Source organism: Choristoneura fumiferana, chromosome 7 (assembly GCF_025370935.1).
Source record: "Choristoneura fumiferana chromosome 7, NRCan_CFum_1, whole genome shotgun sequence".
NCBI classification, from domain to species: Eukaryota; Metazoa; Arthropoda; class Insecta; order Lepidoptera; family Tortricidae; genus Choristoneura; species Choristoneura fumiferana.
The window spans coordinates 17,552,682-17,573,378 of record NC_133478.1 but is presented as its reverse complement, the minus strand read 5'-3'; the positions used below and the strand labels follow the sequence as shown (position 1 = coordinate 17,573,378).

The following is a 20,697-nucleotide window of genomic DNA, read 5'->3' as shown; positions in this document are numbered from 1 at the left end:
CGTCTAAGAATAATTTCAGTCCGTGTTCTATAACACTCGTCAAGGTATACGCCACGACGATAACAGCTACCCGAGCAGCTGATTTACTAATGATGTGAAAATATTATAATGATTAATACATGACCGGTCAAATATCGTTAAGATAACGAATAACTGACTCAATAATCAATCATGTAGTCAACGCCGTAATGCATGCATGCATATAAAGTTCAAAGAATAGGTTGGTAAGATAACGTATCGTTGGAAGCGGTCATTGCGCGTCCTCGCTTCAGTTCGCGAACGCTCCGATCGCACTAGACCTCTCCGAGCCATTGCGTATACTCGTGCGGACAATCGTTACACACTCGAACTAGACATTCGTTAGCAAACGTTGAAGGGCTTAGCCGGACGCCAAACCTAGTCACACAGTATCAGAGTACCATTTGTACAGTCCCGCCGCATCTCATGAAGGCGTCTGGCTGGTTGTCGTTCGTTTAAAAGTAATTAGTCGGTGTAGTTGCGAAGCTTTCAGTCAGGTGTCTCCGTGAGATGCGTCTGCAGTCGAGTAAACAGGGCGTGGAGCGGTGCGGTGCGATGGGATCGGAGCGGCGTCGACGCGGCCAGCGCGCTGAGTCGGTGTGTCGGCTTGCAGATGCGTGGGGGCATCGAGCGGCGGGCGGGCGGTCGGCGGCGCGCGGTAGGCTGCCGGCCACATGCGCGGGCGCCATGTGGCGGGTGCTGCTGGCCGTCGGGGCCGCGTGCGCCGCCGCGCGCGCCTCGCAGGACGTGGTGCGCAGCTTCGCCGACACCTCGTCGGCCCCGGCATCGCTCTTCAACCACCTCGTCGTCGACCGCAACACGGGACGTGTCTACGTCGGCGCCGTCAACAAGATATACCAGCTGTCGCCGGACTTGGAGGTCGCGCAGTCTGTCCTCACCGGCCCGGTCAACGACTCTGCACAATGCACCTTCGACTGCCCGCCCAACTTCGTCAAGAAGCCCACAGACAATGCGAACAAAGCTCTAGTGATAGACTACGCCACCAGCCGGCTGATCATCTGCGGCTCCGTCCTTCAGGGCCTATGTTCAGTGCGCAATCTCCATAACATCTCAAAGGACGTGCGCGAGGTCCGCGAGCCAGTGGTCGCGAACAATGCCTCGGCGTCGACGGTGGCATTCATCGCGCCGGGCCCGCCGAACCCGCCGATGACGCAAGTTATGTACGTGGGAGTCACTTTCACGGGCAACTCGCCCTATCGATCCGAAGTCCCTACCGTAAGCAGCCGCTCTCTCGAGGATGACCGTCTATTTATGATAGCCAGAACGGCGGTCACCACAGGCACAAGAATGTTCGTCAATTCCTTATCCCGAGAAAGGTATCCGATAAACTATGTTTACGGTTTCAGTTCCGAAGGGTTCAGCTACTTTATCACTACTCAGTTGCGAGGCGTAGGATCCGACACATATTACAGTAAATTAGTGCGAGTATGCCATGATGACGAAAATTACTACTCTTATACAGAAATTCCTATGTCTTGTACGGGCGAAGGCGGAGGCAATTTCGGATATAATCTTGTACAAGCGGCGTTCGTTGGAAAAGCCGGATCGGTGCTAGCCAAAGAGCTCGGGATAACGGCTCAGGATGATGTATTATTTGCCGCGTTCAGCCAGAGTGAAGCTATAAATACGAACACGCCATCAAACTTGTCAGCTTTATGCGTGTATTCTCTAAAAGCGATCCGACGCAAATTTATGCAAAACATCAAGACATGTTTCAACGGTAATGGTTCGCGTGGTTTGGACTTCATATCGCCGTCTCACGCTTGCGTTGGAACTAAATTGCAATCTATTAGTGAAGATTTTTGCGGCTTGGATGTGAATACCCCTTTGGGAGGCGAACAGCCGGTAGAGGCGGTACCCGTGGCCATATTTGAGAAGAGGCTCACTGCCGTGGCAGCCACGTCGACGGGCGACTACACTGTCGTGTTCGCTGGCACCGCCGAGGGACACCTGAAGAAGATTGTCGTCGAGAGTGCCACTTCTGCATTTGAATATGGAGACATTGTCGTGGACGAAAAGTCCCCAGTAAATAAAGACTTATTCTTTGATACTCAATTGATGCATTTATACGTAATGACTGAACGTAAAGTGTCTAAAGTGAAAGTTCAAGAGTGTAGCGTTTACAAGTCGTGTTTAACGTGTCTCGGAGCCAAAGACCCTTATTGCGGATGGTGTTCTCTCGAGAACAAGTGTAGCCTCCGATCAGACTGTCAGGAAGCAGCTAAAGATCCCCTATACTGGATCTCGTACCGCAGCGGGCGTTGCACAACGATCACTCAAGTAACACCGAATCAATTGCAACGAACGACTGCAAGGACATTAGACTTAGTTATTGAAAACTTGCCTACACTTAATGGACAATTTCTGTGTGCGTTTACAGCTTTAGATCGTACTTTAATAACAAATGCTACTAGAAAGCCCTACGGCGTTAATTGTACTACTCCGCGCACCGACACGCTCCCACCTATACCGGCCGGCCAACACCATTTCACGGCGAAGCTGTCGGTGCGCACGACTCAAGGACCTGATTTCGTAGCAACTAATTTCACGTTCTTCGACTGCAACACGTACAGCTCGTGTACTCAGTGCGTTAGTTCCTCGTTCCCTTGCGACTGGTGCGTCGATGCGCACCGCTGCACTCACGACACCGCCGAGAACTGTCGAAACGACATATTAGTCACCGGCGTCAGTAGAATAGGACCCAGTTATCGCTCCGGGCCCGGTTTTTGCCCCACTATAAACTCCACCTCCGACGGCTCTAATGAAATCTTAGTTCCTTCCGGCGTTAAAAGAGCAATTAAAGTTAAAGTTCATATAATCGGACAATTTATCGTACAAACTCGGTTCGTGTGTCAGTTCAATATCGAAGGTCGTGTAACTCATGTTAACGCTCAACTTCTTGCCGATACAATTTACTGCGAACCCGTCGAGTTTACGTACACTTCGCGAGCGCCCAACATTAATGCATCGTTCGCCGTAATATGGGGAGGCTCTAAACCGTTAGATAATCCGGATAATACTCACATACTCATTTACCGTTGTAATGATATGGCGGATAATTGTGGAATTTGTCTAGCGCTTCCCGAGAAATTTGGATGTGGTTGGTGTCAGGGGTCTGATCGATGTGAAGTTCAGGAACAATGTGGCATGCCTAGTGTCTGGTTAAACAGTACACAGACATGTCCTAATCCCGAAATTCATTCGTTTAGGCCGCAGCTAGGCCCGTGGGATGGGGGTACTAATATAACTATCGAAGGCATTAATTTAGGTCGTAATATATCCGATATTTATAATGGCGTAACTATTGCGGGCATCAAATGCCAGCCAATTATAGAATTGTACGTAAAAACCAGGCGTATTGTTTGTACTGTCGACGGGCCGGGCGAAGAAGTACCTAGGGATGGCCCCGTTGTAGTCAGAGTCGCTGACTATCGTGGCGAATCTAAGCATCATTACGCTTTTGTCAATCCGAAAATCAACTCTATCCAACCAAAATACGGTCCACAATCTGGCGGAACTAAGTTACGTATCACAGGCGAGTATTTAAATGCGGGAAGTAACATCCAAGCGTTTATCGACGATTTACCTTGCGCTATTCTGTCAGTGTCTCACGAAGAAGCGGTTTGTAGGACGAGTCATTCCTATCAGCTCAAAATGGGCACATTACGTATGCGGTTTGATAATGGCATGCGTACCCTGGACCGCGAAAAGTTTGAATATATAGAGGACCCAGTAGTTGTTTCTGTCGAGTCCGGTCCACCGCCGGTGTCGCAGCGCAAACAACCCAAAGGAATTCCATCCGGGGGCATAAACATTAAAGTAATGGGCCGTAATTTCCATTCTATTCAGTTCCCTCAGATATACGTATATCACGACAACCGACCCTACATCGCCCCTTGCCATAGAGTCGACTTTCAGACACATCTCATTTGCGAATCTCCCGGCATCGAAGCCGCTGGCCTTAGTCTCGATCCGGACAGACCTTTGGAATTAGAATACGGTTTTAACATGGACGATGTACAAAGCGTGCAAAATCTTACCAGCAAAACGGGTGACGCTTTTCTTCTCTATCCGGATCCGTTCTATGATAAATTCGATGAAGACGTAAAGTATTATAAGTCTGAATATTTGACTATCAACGGTCAGAATTTAGACAGAGCGTGCACCGAGAGAGACGTCGAAGTTCATATAGGCGACAGCCTCTGTAACGTCACGTCACTCGCGCGCCACCAATTGACTTGTCGGCCTCCGTCGCGGAATGAATTGCCTGATGGCGTTGACACACCCGAGGTGCTTGTCAAAGTCGGGCGCGCGCTCACGTACAAGATCGGCAAATTGTCGTATTCCTCGCAGGCAGGTTTACAAGCAGCTATTGGAAAGCCAGTATTATTCGGCGTAATCGCCAGTATAATTATACTCATATTAGTATTTGTCGTGTTTTTAGTTATGTATAGGAGAAAATCAACTGAAAATATTAGGGTACTGAAGAATATGCAGGAGCAAATGGATATTTTAGAGTTAAGAGTAGCTGCGGAATGCAAAGAGGCGTTTGCGGAGCTGCAGACTGAGATGACAGACTTGACGGGAGACGTGACGGGCGGAATCCCCTTCCTCGATTATCGCACGTACGCTATGAAGATTCTGTTCCCTAACATTGATGACCATGCCGTCCTCCAATGGGAACGTCCAGAGCTTATTAGGAAAGATAAAGGTCTCAGAATGTTTGGACAGCTTATTATGAACAAAACATTCCTTTTATTATTTATTCGTACTTTAGAAAGCAATAGATATTTTTCAATGCGCGATCGTGTCAATGTAGCTTCTCTTATCATGGTAACTCTGCAAAGCAAAATGGAGTATTGCACCGATGTCTTAAAAACGTTATTGGCCGAGCTTATCGAGAAGTGCATGGAGGGTAAAAGCCACCCTAAGCTGCTGCTAAGGCGAACTGAGAGCGTTGCCGAGAAAATGTTGAGTGCTTGGTTTACTTTTCTCTTATATAAATTCCTTCGCGAATGCGCTGGCGAACCGCTTTATCTTTTGTTTAGGTCAATGAAAGGTCAAGTAGACAAAGGCCCAGTAGATGCAATAACGTCCGAGGCGCGATACTCGCTAAGCGAAGAAAAACTTATTAGACAGTCGATAGATTTCAAGCCGATAGCGGTGAGCGCGTCTATATCCCAGCAAACTATCTTCGTGAGCGGCCTAGATGCTACGACGGAAAACGTGCAAGTAAAAGTCCTCGACTGTGATACGATAAGCCAAGTAAAAGAAAAGTGTTTAGATGCCATTTACCGCGCCACTCCGTATTCACAAAGGCCGAGTCGTGACGAGCTAGACTTGGAATGGCGCACGGGCGCCTGCGGTCGATTAATTCTGTATGACGAAGACAGCACTACTAAATGCGAGGGCGAATGGCGCAAACTTAATACCCTTAATCATTATCGCGTACCAGACGGCGCGTGTCTCAGCTTAGTGGCGAAACAGAGTTCGGTTTACAATTTGTCTAACATGGAGAAAAACGACAAGTCGCACACTTATGAAACTCTCAATCGGGGTAAATACGGTTCGGCTAGTCCTCCCGCGAGCCCGTTCAAGTACGAACACGGCGGTGGCTTCAAGTATTGGCATTTAGTTAGGCACCACGACGGTGACGCACACAAAGAAGGCGAGCGCGGAAACAAAATGGTCTCAGAAATATATCTCACGCGTCTTCTCGCCACTAAGGGCACGCTGCAAAAGTTCGTCGATGATTTATTCGAGACTATTTTCAGCACGGCGCACCGCGGCTCCGCGCTACCGTTGGCCATAAAGTATATGTTCGATTTCCTTGACGACCAGGCTCTACAGCACGCAATCTCCGATCCCGAAGTAGTGCACACTTGGAAAAGCAATTCGCTTCCGCTGCGTTTCTGGGTGAATCTTATTAAAAATCCTAATTTCGTGTTCGATGTACACAAATCTAACACGGTGGACTCGTGCCTGTCCGTCATCGCGCAGACGTTCATGGACTCGTGCTCCACCTCCGACCACATCCTGGGCAAAGACTCTCCTTCCTCTAAGCTTCTGTATGCGAAAGACATTCCGGTATACAAAGAGTGGGTGGAGCGGTACTACGCGGATATTAAGTTAATGCCAGCGATATCCGATCAGGATATGAACGCGATGTTAGCGGAGGAGTCGCGCCTCCACACCAAGGAGTTCAATACGAACTGCGCACTGAACGAGCTTTACGCGTACGCGGTGAAGTACAACGAGCAGCTGATGGTGACGCTCGAGGAGGACGAGTTCTCGCAGAAGCAGCGGCTCGCGTACCGCCTCGAGCAAGTGCACGGGCTCATGGCTCACGACTACAACGTGTGAGCGAGCCGCGGGCCCGACACCCACCCCACCGCCCTTGTATATAAAGCCCTCGCACATATCTATGCTGGCAACATTTGTATATATTAGATAGTGTACAGTCTTAAATATTGTAATTTTTGTATAATTTCAGCGGTCCGATGTCGTTTTTTAATTTTATATAATGAACTTTGTATTAATTTTTACACGACGATCTCGGCCGGCCGCGGTCGTGCCACAGTATGCATCGTAAAATAAAATTGTGTATGTCTGTCTATGTGTGCTCGCGTCGTACGAGTTAATGTTACGTCGATCGGTGTAAAATGTGTGTCGCAAACGAAATCGCATGTAAGCTCGCCGGCGAGCGCGTTGGCCGCTCGCCGACGGGCGATTTTTAAATTTGTACTTGCAGTCTACTTAACGAAATAACCGACAGTGAACCGGTGAACGATTCCATTAATAAATATCGTCAAATGTACGCCTTGTTTGATTGTTCGGCGCAGCGCCATGTCCTTGAGCCGGCCGCCCAGCCCGACGAAAGCCCCCGCGCCTCGGCAGCTATCAGCAGGGAGAACGCACTGAACCATCTCGCCCGGGCCTCTCGCAAGCTCAACAACCCTCGGTCTCACTCTGTGCTGTGTCGCACGTCACTGTCCTCTCACGAATGGTCATCGCTTTGTGTCGTTGCGTTGCGTGGGGCCCGGAGGGGCGCGTGGCACGTGGCGCGTGGAGACGTGGCGAGACGGTCGTGGTGACGCGCCCTGCTGTTTCAGCCGGTACGTGCGGATCGTGGCGCGCACGGCATTCGCGGTCTTGAACAACTTATACTGCGTCCCCGCATACGTGGTGTGGATGATGGCGCTGCGCCTCATACGACCCTTGTACGCCCCCCTCTATTGGAAGATCGAAGGGCTCATGTACCACTGGCTGCTGGCGATGGTCTCCCTCTGGTCCTGGACGGCTGGATATCAAAGTAAGTCATTTTCACCTACGGAGCTGGCACGCCTTGCGAGCGTAACGGAAATCGGTCACCATAACCCGTGTCTAAAAATAATAGCTCTACGCTGAGGATGTTTCCAGATGTGACGAATTACATTTTTAGTTTGACTATACGTAAATTATGCTTTGTAAATAGATACTTCCTTGAAGCGACGCCTCGTGGCTTGGCGACTATATTCTTGATGTAGCCAGTCAACACAATGCAAACTAATGGAGAGATTCATACACTTATATCTGAATCACATAACATCGCACGAACTTAATAAACAACTGCTTCGTCGTAGTCATTCAAAGCATGATTCATCAAAGTGCAAGTCTCATTTAGCGAGTACCATTTTTTTTAGTTCTAAAATAGTTTGTAGCGTGTCAAACATGTGCGCTGTAAGCTAGCACCATCTGAACTCGTTTCAGCTTGCGCTTATTTCGTGTAATCTTAAACGCTTTTTGAGCGTTTCGTACGGTACCGCCTCGAGCACATTGCCTGCTTGAGCATTAAATAGCGTTCATGTTAAGATAAACAGTGTTGCCGTACTTTTATGTAAACTTTGCCATTGTTCGCTTAGAAATGCATTGTTCATTGCACGGGAAGGAATTTAATTCAGTTTGTTATCAGCTTGGCGTGCCACTCCAAACTTAGCAGAGTTAAATTTATGTTCGAACAATTCACATTTGTCAAGACTTAAACGAAATCAAATTTAGACAACGGTACTTAAATAAAATTTCTGAAATTGCCTTCGTTACAGTAAACCGAGCATCGCTTTTCGCAGTTAATTAATTTGCAATGAGATCAGCCTACGATAATGTAAATATTTTTGTAAGCCGAGCGAGCGGATGTCAAACAGAGTTAACAATAAATGGCGCCGAGCGCTCGGACGTTTTGTTTAAAATTACCATTATATTACCGTTATCTGGTCATGAGTTATGACTTTTATGTAGTTTATAAAGCTAAAGAATAATACAGAATCAATTGATAGGAGATATAGCATAAAATGTTGGTAATGTAACATTGGGAAGCTTGCCAATACGCTGACCTTGTGTTTGGTTTGATGTGGTTCGAGTTACCTCAGAATCATTGGTGGAATATCTAAGAGCATTCCAACCTGACACTGACGATTATGCACGTATGGTGTTCCAATTTACCGCAGTTAAGTTAACCATTTGGAATAAACTGGGCAACGGACAGCTGCCGGGAGAACGGCCGAGATCAACCAGCGGAAGGTAAGTACAATTTGAAATTATTCCTTTTAATCTACTCTGCTGGCCATAAAGATGATATCATTGATTATAAAAGTTTAATTAGTTTTACTTGCATTTTAACTGTTTACTTAACCGATTCAAGTTATCAATGTCTTCTTATCTGACACCCAAAACACACGTTGCTATCTCTATGCTACTGTCAACGGTAGAGTTGTAGCTGGAATTTTTAGCATGAGTCATGGCGTCAGGTGACGTGATGACCAGCTGGTCGGTCGCATAAGATATCAAATATTTAAACACCGAGCTACACTCTGGGACACAAAGCCTTGCGTCATTTCTGCAAAAGCTAACAGTAAAATGTATAAAATAGGCCCAAAAAATTATTTGCCGAGTCTTGAAATTGTCCGCACATTCGCAGCAGCGTATGTAATTCGTCCAGATTGCCTCATCCGCAATCCTTATGTGTATTACCGAGCCAAGCCAACCAGTAAAAGTGGCTTAAGCGCCGACGGTTTCAAACACGTCTGGCGACAAAACGTATTACCGGCAATCTGATTTACAGATAATATCCTCTCTTGCGCAATCCACTATTAAATTAGATTCGTGTGTGGGTCCGTAATTGATTTTCGGGTTGTATCGCTCAAACGAACAATGGTGTTGCGAAACTGTTTCGCCTCGAGAGCATTGGGCCCGGTTCGGCCGTCGATGGCGGTCGTACCGTCGTATTGACCTTATGCGGCTGCGTAGTTTATGCGCGGCCGGGAGGACGGTCGATGACCGCCCCCTCCTACCGCCAGCGCCGCACCGCGCTAGGAATGCCGTCCCCCCTCGTCATGTCACGTTGCATTTCGAGTGGCGAATTTGCATGTTGCCTTCACCACAGTCTCCGTGCGGTCTCGATCGGCCTTTTCAAATTTCTGCTCCCCACGGTGAAAGTATTTGCGGTCTCGCTCGTTACACGCGTTCTCGTAAAGTTGATCTTCTCAACGACCTGCTTTTCAAATGATTGATGGTGGGCATTATTTTTATCTTTTGTAAAGTTATGGTTCGTACTAATTAATCAGATTCAGAACTGTTACTGGCTGACAGCTAACAATAGAAATTAAGACGATAAAGCCAGCGTTGGCCAGGTAATATGAAATCCATTAATCGTTCTATTTTTAAATTTAAATGGCTTAGAAAAGTTGATTGATTCAAAATGGCCAATTAAGAACAAAATGGGGCCACGTTGTCAGAAATTAACATTGAAAGACTAACTGCTAACTGATACAAATGTGTATTCAAGAAGCGTCCACCTACATGGTAATTATGCGCGATCACCGCATGCTCTTATAATCATCCAACGAGCATAAATTCCTCGGCCACATCCTTCGATTGTCGTTTCAAATTGACGTCTTCCTGTGGCGCGGCAACTAGCCCAATGTGCCCACTGGAAATCTGTCCCTTATCTCCGTTTGCTTGTACAAGCGTAAATAAAATATACAATCGCTTTTATTGAGGTCGTAGCGCCAGATGCTGCCGCGACAACTAGGTTTTTTCACCGCTGCCGCTAGCAATTTAGATTAACTCCGCCTGTTGTATCGATAAACGCATGTGCCAACTGGATAAAAGTCCCCCGCTCTCATACAGCTTCGGTTTAGATAAGTTAGATCCGCTGGAAAAGTTTAATGTGTGCGACTTGCGTGAATCACATCCGTGGTCATGCAAATTATCAGCATTCAATATTATAGTCGCTTATTTGAGTATGAAACAAACTCGTGAATCATTTTCCGGTAAGCAAAACGATTAAAAAATACTCTGTGGCCTGTGGCTATATTGAAGTTCAGTTTTCGGATCTAAAGGAACGAACTTAGTAGTGAGACGTGCACGTTTAATTCACCGTTGGGACTAAATGACAAAATAATCAAAATTAGCATACTCTATTGCGTTAGGTTACGGTAACGTTAGAACTTATTATGAATCGGGGACAAGTTCCCACATAGATATTATGTAAAGGCCGTAGTCTCGTGTGTACCTACCTACTTCACGGTCATGCATTATTAATAATTTACACTCGTATGGAAATATCTGAAACGTTTGTAAAGGTGTCGCCTCGAATAGTCATAGGTGGTATTGTATTATCTCCAGCAATTGCATTTACAATGTAGATACCATCGGGATTTGTTGTTTCCGCTTCAGTAACTTTATGTACGGAGCGCGCGTGTTGTAAACGGGCCGTCGTCTAAAACAGCAATTTCTGTGCAAGGACGCTCTGCACGGTGCTCTTACCACGGACCGCGTTTACCGAGCGATATTTATCATTTCGTGCAGACTACGGCAAATAGTACAACCACAGTGTCCTCTGTTTGATCAAAGTCTGCAATGGATGTCGTAACAAGATGTTTATTGGACAGCCTTATAGTTATAGTACAGGGTCAAGCGCTAGCCGCCGGCGACTCGTATAGTCGTATATACATTTTATACGTTCGTAACAAAGAACTGGTTTGTCGTCAAATGAGTTTATGGACTTCAACGGCCACTAAAGAACAGCTTATTTTAGCTTACTTACTCCATGCGTCAGCTTGCATTTGTTTTTAATGAGTAATGTCCTGCTGAGGCATCGTCCACGTATCGTCGTTTTTTATCTTATCTTGTTTGTGAATAGCTTTGTCGCACATTAATTCGACTGTGTTCTAACTTAACTCGTTTAGGTTATCATCGCTAATTAAGTAGTTAAATGCGTTAGTTATTTAATCTTTGATGCCGGAATTTTATCTGGGAACTATGTACTGCTTATCCAGCAGTATTGCTATTATAATGCGTCCGTAGATAAGGATTATTGCATTTCTACTTTCATTTATACCTGACATAGTTTCTGCAATTGTTTTAAAATTTTGAACATTCTCTCTTAGGTTATCTATCTTAGGTTTCTAATGCTTCTTCAATACGGATATTTCTCTATTTACCCGACTTAATTTTACAAGTGTATGTTCTACTCGATTAGGTGCCATTAGGTAACGATAGATGAAGTGATGTTTTTGCGGAACAATTTTCTTTCCTGGTTAATCCACGGATGTGTATCTCTATATGTGCTTATATAATCTGTTCCATAATGTGTATATAAGTACAAAGCGTATGTGTGAATAGATATCTACTGCAGAATCACTAGAGCGACGTCGCGCTGCCAGACCATGTCTATGTTAGCAGCGGTCGACTTTTGGACCAATCGTAACGCTTCTGTTTATGTGTAGGTGTGTCTCATTGTTTGTGACCATCGTTCTGTTACCGTGCTATGATGGAGTCGGGTTAATGTAGATGTTTTCGTTCGTGACACGATTTTAAGTTGATTGCACCGATATTGAAAGCAACGCAAATCCTATGTGACTACAGTATTTCCCTTTTCTATTCTTAACATTTCTAGGAGCATACCTTGCTTACTGACAGGCATTGGTTTACATAAGTAGTATTACAAGTCTATTATGAAGTTCTAACCTGGCATCTATACAGAAGAAATCTTTAAAAATGTACCTACCGAACACTATCGTCCACTTAAAACTAGCAACTTCATAAATTAAATAGGCATTTGAAAACGCCGCTTAATTTTATTTTCATAAAGTACCACGGAGACTAATAATAACAATTAAAAATTTTGCCGACAATGCTATTAAAAGTTTATCACCGAGACATAAAGTTTATATTCCCCAACACTGTGTTGTGACACTATATTGTAACTACCATTTGTTGTAGAACACCGTTAAATTTTATTAACCAACAAGGGTATTGTTTGCGGTTTCCATATTGAATTACTCTACGAGGCGAGTGGAAAGTGCATTTTCCGGCTAACGATTTCATAAAAGTCGTTCAACTTTGTCTTCCACCTGTGACAAAGAAACTAGATCCATTCTTTCAAAGGTAATGTTCCATGGAAACGCTTCTAAAGTTGAATTTGACTATAGGATGCTTTAGAAGATAATTCTAAAGCATTTCAAGATGTGACTGTTACATAAAAAGAAATTTGTTGAGTAGGTAGGTACCTACGTCATGAAGTATTTTGGTTGCATTCAAATGAATCACATCTGCAAGGTACTTACCTACTTCTTTTGTTTGTGTTATATCTTACACTAAAAACATATTTGTAAGCTGCTCATTGTATTTTAAACAAACCTTTCTTGTCCAGATATCCAGACTGGCCTTTTTCACTGCATCCACTTGAGCTAAAAATAGTTTTCACCATCTTTACACATGTTTTGGATTCCTCAGTCCTTGTGCTTAAGATGTCGTATAACAGTAAATCATTCAGTTTGTTTGTTCGCTTGCATGACTAAAAATAAAAAGAGTAATTGGCGATGTGTGAATCACATTGTAGCGTTTAAATACGAACGACTTTAGCCCGTGCCCTGGCAGCCTGCTAAACTTATTTATGTTATGATTCTGCCAAAATTCAAGCGTTCTTTATTTAGAGACGAATGATAATGGTCAGATAAATACCTGTTACGTGTAGGGAATGATGTAATGACACTAGTGTCTGCTCAATGTCAATCTTTTTTAGATTCATGACGCTTTTGAGGTTAAAATGAATGTTCCGATCGATGATGAACTCCAACCGATCCTAATTGTTCATGGTTATGCTAAAGACAGTCCTTGTAACTTATGATATAAGTACTTATATAGGTACTTGGAAAACCTACCTATGGCATGCAATGCCAATACAAAGTAGAATCTGCTTTTTCTCCATAACACCGAGACTAGTTTCCACCAGTTTCCTTTAGAGGTACGACATGTCGCTGCAAATATTAAACTAATAAGCCTAGATACTAAGAAATGTCTAATGAGGCCTTGTAGTTCATGTTAGGGCCGCGTATCGGAATCTAAAGTAACTACTTGGAGAACGATTCGTATGGCCATGATAATTAAACATCTTCATTAAGAGGCATCAGGGAATCTGTCGTGCTCTTTTACGGATCATGAGTTTTGTTGCACTGATGCTAAGGGTCGTTGATGTTTATTGAAATATTATCTATCAAATGTATGTTTATCACTTACGTTCCGTTTTTGTTACAAAGTATACCTAGGTCTATTTCCTGTCCATGTCCTGCGAATTCCTTTTCCTTGGTTTACTTTAGTCATCGCATTCTCGGAAATGTTATCTTATCAGTCCACTGTGACGTAGGCGCTTCAACTATTCTTATTTGCCTTTGCTTAAGAAACATTGAAATTGAATAGTTCTAGTTCCTTATCATCAATTATTTCATTCGTCATTTTTTTCGGTTGCGACCAACCAGGCCTGTTCTCAAATATTTTATCAACGAAGTCAACATTCCAACCCACACGGTTCGAGTATCAAACTTGGTTCCCTTTTACACTTTTTTCGGTGGGATCGTTTTCTAAATGCAGCAGGAAGTTTAAATAGGATAACGCAGGATTTAATGCAGCTTTAGAGTCAACACTTGTACCTTTAGCACCTTAGACGAAGAATGAAAAATGACCATATAAGGTAAAAGTAAAAGTAAAGGCATACACTAAACTGTCTAATGGCCCGTCTGGTGTCTGTCCGTCTTTCCATAATTAGTGTCAGTGTGTTTATTAGTACAGAAATGGTCTGATCTGCCCTGTCTCTGCGCTTGCGCCGATAGCCACTATAAATAACCAACTCTCGGAATGTTTATAAATTGCGTTTGTTTAGTTTAAGTGAGCTTAAAGTAAACGGTTGTATGCGAGATAAATAGTGGCGATAATTAATGTTTTTGTAAACTATTTGCTTCTATGGAAAAATTTGGTTTTGTATTATTGCACCTTGAAAATATACTGAGCGGCAAATAATCTGGCCCTCAAATTTATGTAGTGATAGGTGATTTTGTATGAAGGGTGGGCTAAATTTTGTGCTACTGAGTATATTTGGTTACTTACTTAGTTTACCTAATAATCTTTCTTGGAAAAATGCAAATGGGTTCTGATGGGTTTTGGTTTTGGTTCTGATGATTAATTAAGTTAAACACTTAATATTAAAAGTACTTACATACATTTGTATTCAATACTCAATATTTTATTGCTTTTCCACAATGTATTACTTATCCAAACAGACTTTCTCTAACTTCTTTTCTTCTTTTTTCCGACGGTTTATTAATTCTAAAAGATCCCTTTTTCACTAAATAAGTTCGCTTTTGTAGATACAATCTGTTTCACATTGTATATTATAATATATATAATCGTTTTTTATTTATTTATGTGATTGATGTACAAAAAAGAGTTATACCTATATACAGTTACATTTATTCGGCTAAATGGGATACGAGTACATAAGTATAGTAAGATATGGGAATGAATACTCGTAAATATAATTATCTTGTCTAGATATCTTAATGCAAACATCTAGCAGACAGACTAAACACTGATATTGAAGTCCAAATAAAACCTTATGCGGTAGCTTAATGAAGCAAATAAAAATAAAAAAGTAAAATTGTGCCCAAAATATTACCAGCCAAGCTTAATTGGGTAGGCACTTGAGACGAGATACACGAGATACCAATTTCTGCTGTCCTCTGCATTTACGCCATGAATCCCGGAAAGAAAGAAGTCTAAATTAAAGCGGCATGTAGATCTAAGTACCTCCAGAGGCCACCGTGACACAGCTCTAACTTTTATACTGCTAAAGTAATTAATGTTCCCGGCTTATCATACTTTTATCAGGCGAAATAAATGAGTCCAACCGCCGGTTTTATGGTACGTTAAAAGAGCTTAATTTTAAGTGTAAATTTTGCGGGAGAAGCCCTGTTTAAACCCAATTTATACCGTACTTTATGTTTTATAACTCTGAAGAATTATCGAGTTTTTTTTAATTACAACGCGAGATATTTTTGAATATTTGCGTGGGAAGTTTTAATCCTGCGGCAAGACTTTAATCCCAAACGGTTTGACCAAAAAAACAGGTACAAGCCACTTGACAGTGAAAAAAACGGCGTCATCGATATAGTGTGTGAGAGACTAAACAGGTTTTGGAAATTGAAATCTACCGATGTTTTAGGATTCGGGGTTCTTTGAAATGTATGTAATGACAGGGGTCGCGTGGGTAAGGACTTGGAACATGAAAGAATGACCTTTCTAAAAATATACTGCCTAGTTGACCTCACAGTTAGCAATATACAATACACTATACATATACCTACTGAGCGGCAAAAATCTGGCCCTCAAATGTAAAGCAATTTTGTATGTAGACTCGGCCAAATTTTGTGCCGGTGAGTATAGTTTATTAGTTTATCAGGCTTTGTTTAGATCATTCCGAGTTTAAATTCTCTCTTTCTTATTTAAGAGTTACACTCTTGTCGGTGTAACCGATGAATGGCTCTCCACTTCTCTCTACTCAAAGCTGCCTCCTTAACCTCCTTATACGACATGACGGCTACCTTCTATTTTATTTGCTTTGTTCAATCAATTCTCGGTCTTCCTCTTTTTCGCTTCCCTTCTTTTTTTTCTTCTAAGGTGACATTTATGAACTCATCATGTCGTATAAGATGACCAATAATTTTCCCTCTCCGATTCTCTATTGTTTCTATTAATGTTCTCTTCTCTTCTGCTCTTTCCTCTTCATTGGTGACTTTTTCTGTCCAACTAATTTTCTCCATTCTTCGCCAGCACCACATTTCGAACGCTTCCAAACTGCTTATCCTTTTGTGTCATGGTCTCATGGTCCAGGTCTCACACCCATATAAGGCTGTACTCCAGATAAATGTTTTGATGCATTTTTTCTTAGTGCTCTTAGAAATATTTGATGTGAGTAGGTATTTTATTGCTATACCTATTCTTGCCCTTATATCTGTTTAAATCTTAAGTCTGTTTAAATTCTATCCAGCTTAAATAGTCATAGTAATCGTAACGTAACTATTATGGTCATCCCTTAAACCATACGAGTAGTTAGGTAATTACGTCAAGATCAAAGTAAAGAGTACTTACCTATTCTTTGATCCAACACGAACCACCACTATTTGAAACTGTGCATGCGATTCTGAAAAACTGAATTCGAACCTAGTTTAGGGCTTTTATTCAAAGATTTGATTTAATGTTTTTAATCCAGTACCTACCAGTTTAATGCTCGTCTACTATATCTCCGTTGCATTGGCTAATGTCAAATATAAGGCTGGTTTGAAAAAGTAGAAAGTCGCCGGCGCCTTTGAAAATAAACCAATTTATTTAGTGAACCTTGTGTGTATTTTTCACATTCCAAACTGAGGCATGTTTACACGGAGCCCCATCCAGACGTCGATGATTGATGGTCTCGGGATTTAGCTGTTCGTTTGTGGTAATCTAACGAACTTAACGATTTGACTAAGTATTTAGTTGAGGATTTTGTAGTCTGTTATTATGGGGGATGATCGACATGCGCAACAAGATATCGATGTCTGAAGCGACATTTTTTTGTTTGGAAGCATTGGGAAGAGGGTTGTTTAAAATGTACGTAATGACATGTAATGATTTCGTTGCCAGCTTGTTTTAGTTTAAAATTAAATTACTTACTTCAAAAATTAAAAAATAGAATTTTATTCAGAATCAAGTTTACCGATCGCAATGTCTTTCTTTTATGTCGCATCGCGCTCGCTCAGTCAATTACTTCTTTACTTTATTTATTTATCTTAGTAACTTTAAAAGTCTGCTTGGATACCAGAAACCGCCCATCATCATCTCCGCGTACTGTAACAGGTGTGTGCAGAATCACAGCGAAAAACGTGCGTGGGAATATCTAGCTAAAAGCTTAGTCTACTCGTTGTCCCGGCCATTAAATGTTCCAATACGATACGGTAGAAGTGTTGAGGATACGGACATAATATAACACCTTTCTAATTGCCAATTTAAAAAGAAATATGATTGTCCATCAGAGGACAATTTTGCCACTGTCTAGTAGTGTAATTTGCTGTTAGCAAAAAACTAGAAAACGAAATATGAAAGGTAATACCGGATGAACGATGACAGCGCGAATCAATAGCTATATTTAATTGAGGATGCATTTATTCGCTGAAGGAATTTAACCTATTACCTATTCTTCTAATATTTAATTGGCTTCAAAACAGACGTTTACCTAATCTATACAGTTTCTGGCTTATTCTTTATATATATGAGTATGTGATTACGTTCTAATGTACCAAATAATTTACATTCCACATTATCGTGGTAAAGTAACGTGCACCTACACGAAAGCCTAAGGTGGGTGGGTTATAGCAATAAAACTTCAGATATAGCTACTATACCTCCGAGAGCGCTTTATAAAAGGGTGCCAACTACCTTCAAGAATGTCAGGTGAATGCTCTCTAGTGCTATTAGATTCGTCATGAGTGTTACCAACATTTGACAGCCCTTATAGTAATTGTTGCGTGTGTAAAATTACTCAATTGATGCACCACGATGCGCATGAAATGGCTAGTTTTGTGTAATTGATCAATTACGCTAACGAAAGAGCGAGTTTCGTTTTCGGGTAACGCAAGCGTTTACGCTTACGGTTCTCTGGCCTCTTCAGGTATTTTAATTAGGTAAAGTTCCAGTGGAACACCGAATGGGATAATGTAAGTAGATGGAGAATTTGATTAGTTTTAGTGACTACTAGCAGCCACTGAATGAATCGTTTCTACGACGCAAGGCCGGTATTCTAAGATATCTCCTCTCAGATTACACATCTATTCGTCGTGTTAAAACATGTCAATGTCGATGCTTGCAAGCATTTGAGCTAGTAAATAGTGTTTTCATCACACTTGCTCGTAAGCAGTGTCGTTACATGCAGGCTAACTTACTGGCAACGTGGCAACCCCCTAAATTAAACCCAAGGACCTTTTTTGCGCGTAAGGGAGTAATGACTTTTTTTATTTGTGGTACAAATTACTTCCTCACATCGGCCAGGTTCAAGTTTAAGTAAAGAGGTAATTAATTATTACGCTTTAACTCAAATTACTCATAAATGTGATGAAAAACATTGTATGTCATACGGGTGGTACCTACAGGAATTACTAACATTGGCGTATTAAAGCCCTCAGTCTACGACTTGGGGCTTCTAATATTCTCTCGTTCATAATTCCTTATTTACAGCTCTTTAAAACAATGTACTTAACTTTTTATTGCAAATACCAGTTTTATAACAATAATACACAACTATGAACTCTTACCTAAAAAGGGATCTCTTCCCTCGTTACTGTCGTTATTGTTTTGTTGTGTGGTAGGTACTTGTTGTTACGAAGTTGTGGCACTTGCGAAGTTATTAGTAATTAAATAGATCACTCACTCTTTTCTATAGATGAATGAAATAGTTTCAAAACTAATTGAATTCGAGCCTGCCGATTTCTTTCGACACGACACTCATATTTTGTTTAATGATTGTCTTTCTTATATCATTAATTAGTTTGCTCATATCACAAACACTAGTGTTAAAAATAGTTGTAGTACCAGTAGTTATAACAGTTATAAAACTAAACATTATATTGCCGAGTTTGACGCCTGATAATTGTTTTATTTGTCCGGCCAACATATAATATATTTTATCTATTAAGGATGTTTCCGCCGTTTCTCTTCCGTCTGCGAAACTAACAACTTAACAGAACTAGACCGAACCGTTATTAATTATTAGCTACAATTACTTAATTACATTAATGGGTAAACGTCTACAAAACTGCTCCACGAGGCGTTGCGTGTTTGAGTAGAAATAACTTATGGACTTTACAATGATTACTGCGTTAAGAAGACTGACTGACTGACTCATCAACGCCCAGGCCTACCTTTTGAACTTTGGATAGCTTAGCTTCCACTTAGGATGAAGAGTAGATCAGGAATAAGGAAAGATTTAACGAAATCTTGAAGTACACTTTTGTACCATTTGTTTAAGTACCATGAATTGAACCTTTACCAATAGCAGTAGAATAAATAGAAAATTTTGCGAGGTAACCTGCAGGTAAGAGAAGCGAGGGTAAGATATGTTTTTAGATGCAACATCTCTCATTTAGTGTACCTACACATTTTTGTCGTAAGTACTTGTCACTGATGTCACATAAATATTTAGACAACCCGCTGGGCATCGATTTATATAATTATGTACCTATAAGTACGCATCCTAGCTCAAATGGGTCATAGGTACTCGTATTTAGTATTAGGACCTAGTTGATTCTTGAGGTTACAAAACTGTTTTCAATGATTATTATTTTTCCCAAACAGATCCATCAGAAAGTCCTTTGCTGTGTTTCCCTTGCCCTCTGTCTTGCGTAGGCAGCTCTACACGCTTGCCATGTAGGCAGGCGCACCTACGTTTCTCAGTAATCGCTTAAGGATCAAAAGCATTTGAGAACTTATTGATTTTATACCTACAAATTAGAAATAAATGGTTATTTATAACCTAAAAAACATTTTAGTCAAAGTGTAGTTATTACATGTGTAGGGAAGCGACCAAATGGCTGTGGGAACGGAAAAACCAAGCTTGTAAGAGCAATGCACTCATTTGAATTCGAAAAATATTGGTCAAAGTGGCAAGTAAGAACGTATTTGTTTGAGGTTGCGTAAAAGATCCGAATTATATCGCCCGAATAGGTATTTAGGTTATTAGGTACTCTGCTACTTTGAATCGTCATTTTTCGGAATGCAATGTGACGCAGTGCAGAAGTGCTCTTTCTGTTGTTACTTGTTGTTTGCGTTGTTTGCGGTGCTTGGCCAGCTAAACAGAGGTTAAACAAGCAGAGGCGGCGCTAGGCGCAGGCGACGTGAACCATTGCCTACGACCTCGCGGTCTACGGGACCTCGTGCCTCGAATGTTTCTCGTTTTAAGTATAGTAGAGAAAACAAGTAAGTTACGTATATACAGTTAAACTTTTCCGTGATAATATGTGACGTATACAAGAATAATATGTACTTCTTACAACCGGCGTAGTACAATCTTTCCACTGTCAAAAACAAGTTTTTTAGGGTTCCGGAGCCAAAATGGCAAAAACGGAACCCTTATAGTTTCGCCATGTCTGTTTGTCTGTCTGTCCGTTCGCGGCTTTGCTCAGGGACTATCAATGCTAGAAAGCTGTAATTTTGCACGGGTATATATGAAAACTATGCCGACAAAATGGTACATTGACAATTTAAAAAAAAAAGTTTTTTGAGTGCCTCCCATAGACGTAAAATGGGGGTGTTTTTTTT

At 42.0% G+C, this 20,697-nt stretch overlaps 1 protein-coding gene across 2 annotated transcripts in view; it reads left to right on the top strand.

Moving 5' to 3' along the window:
• PlexA (plexin A) overlaps positions 1-20,697 on the top strand; it is a 457,831-nt gene that overhangs the window by 1,134 nt on the left and 436,000 nt on the right. Inside the window, exon 3 of one of the 2 annotated variants that reach the window (XM_074090336.1) lies at positions 7,152-7,351. In XM_074090336.1, the coding sequence (XP_073946437.1) occupies positions 7,152-7,351 (200 nt within the window). Of the gene's footprint in view, positions 1-631; positions 6,857-7,151; positions 7,352-20,697 lie in introns of those variants that run through there. The other variant, XM_074090335.1, reaches the window with a different exon arrangement.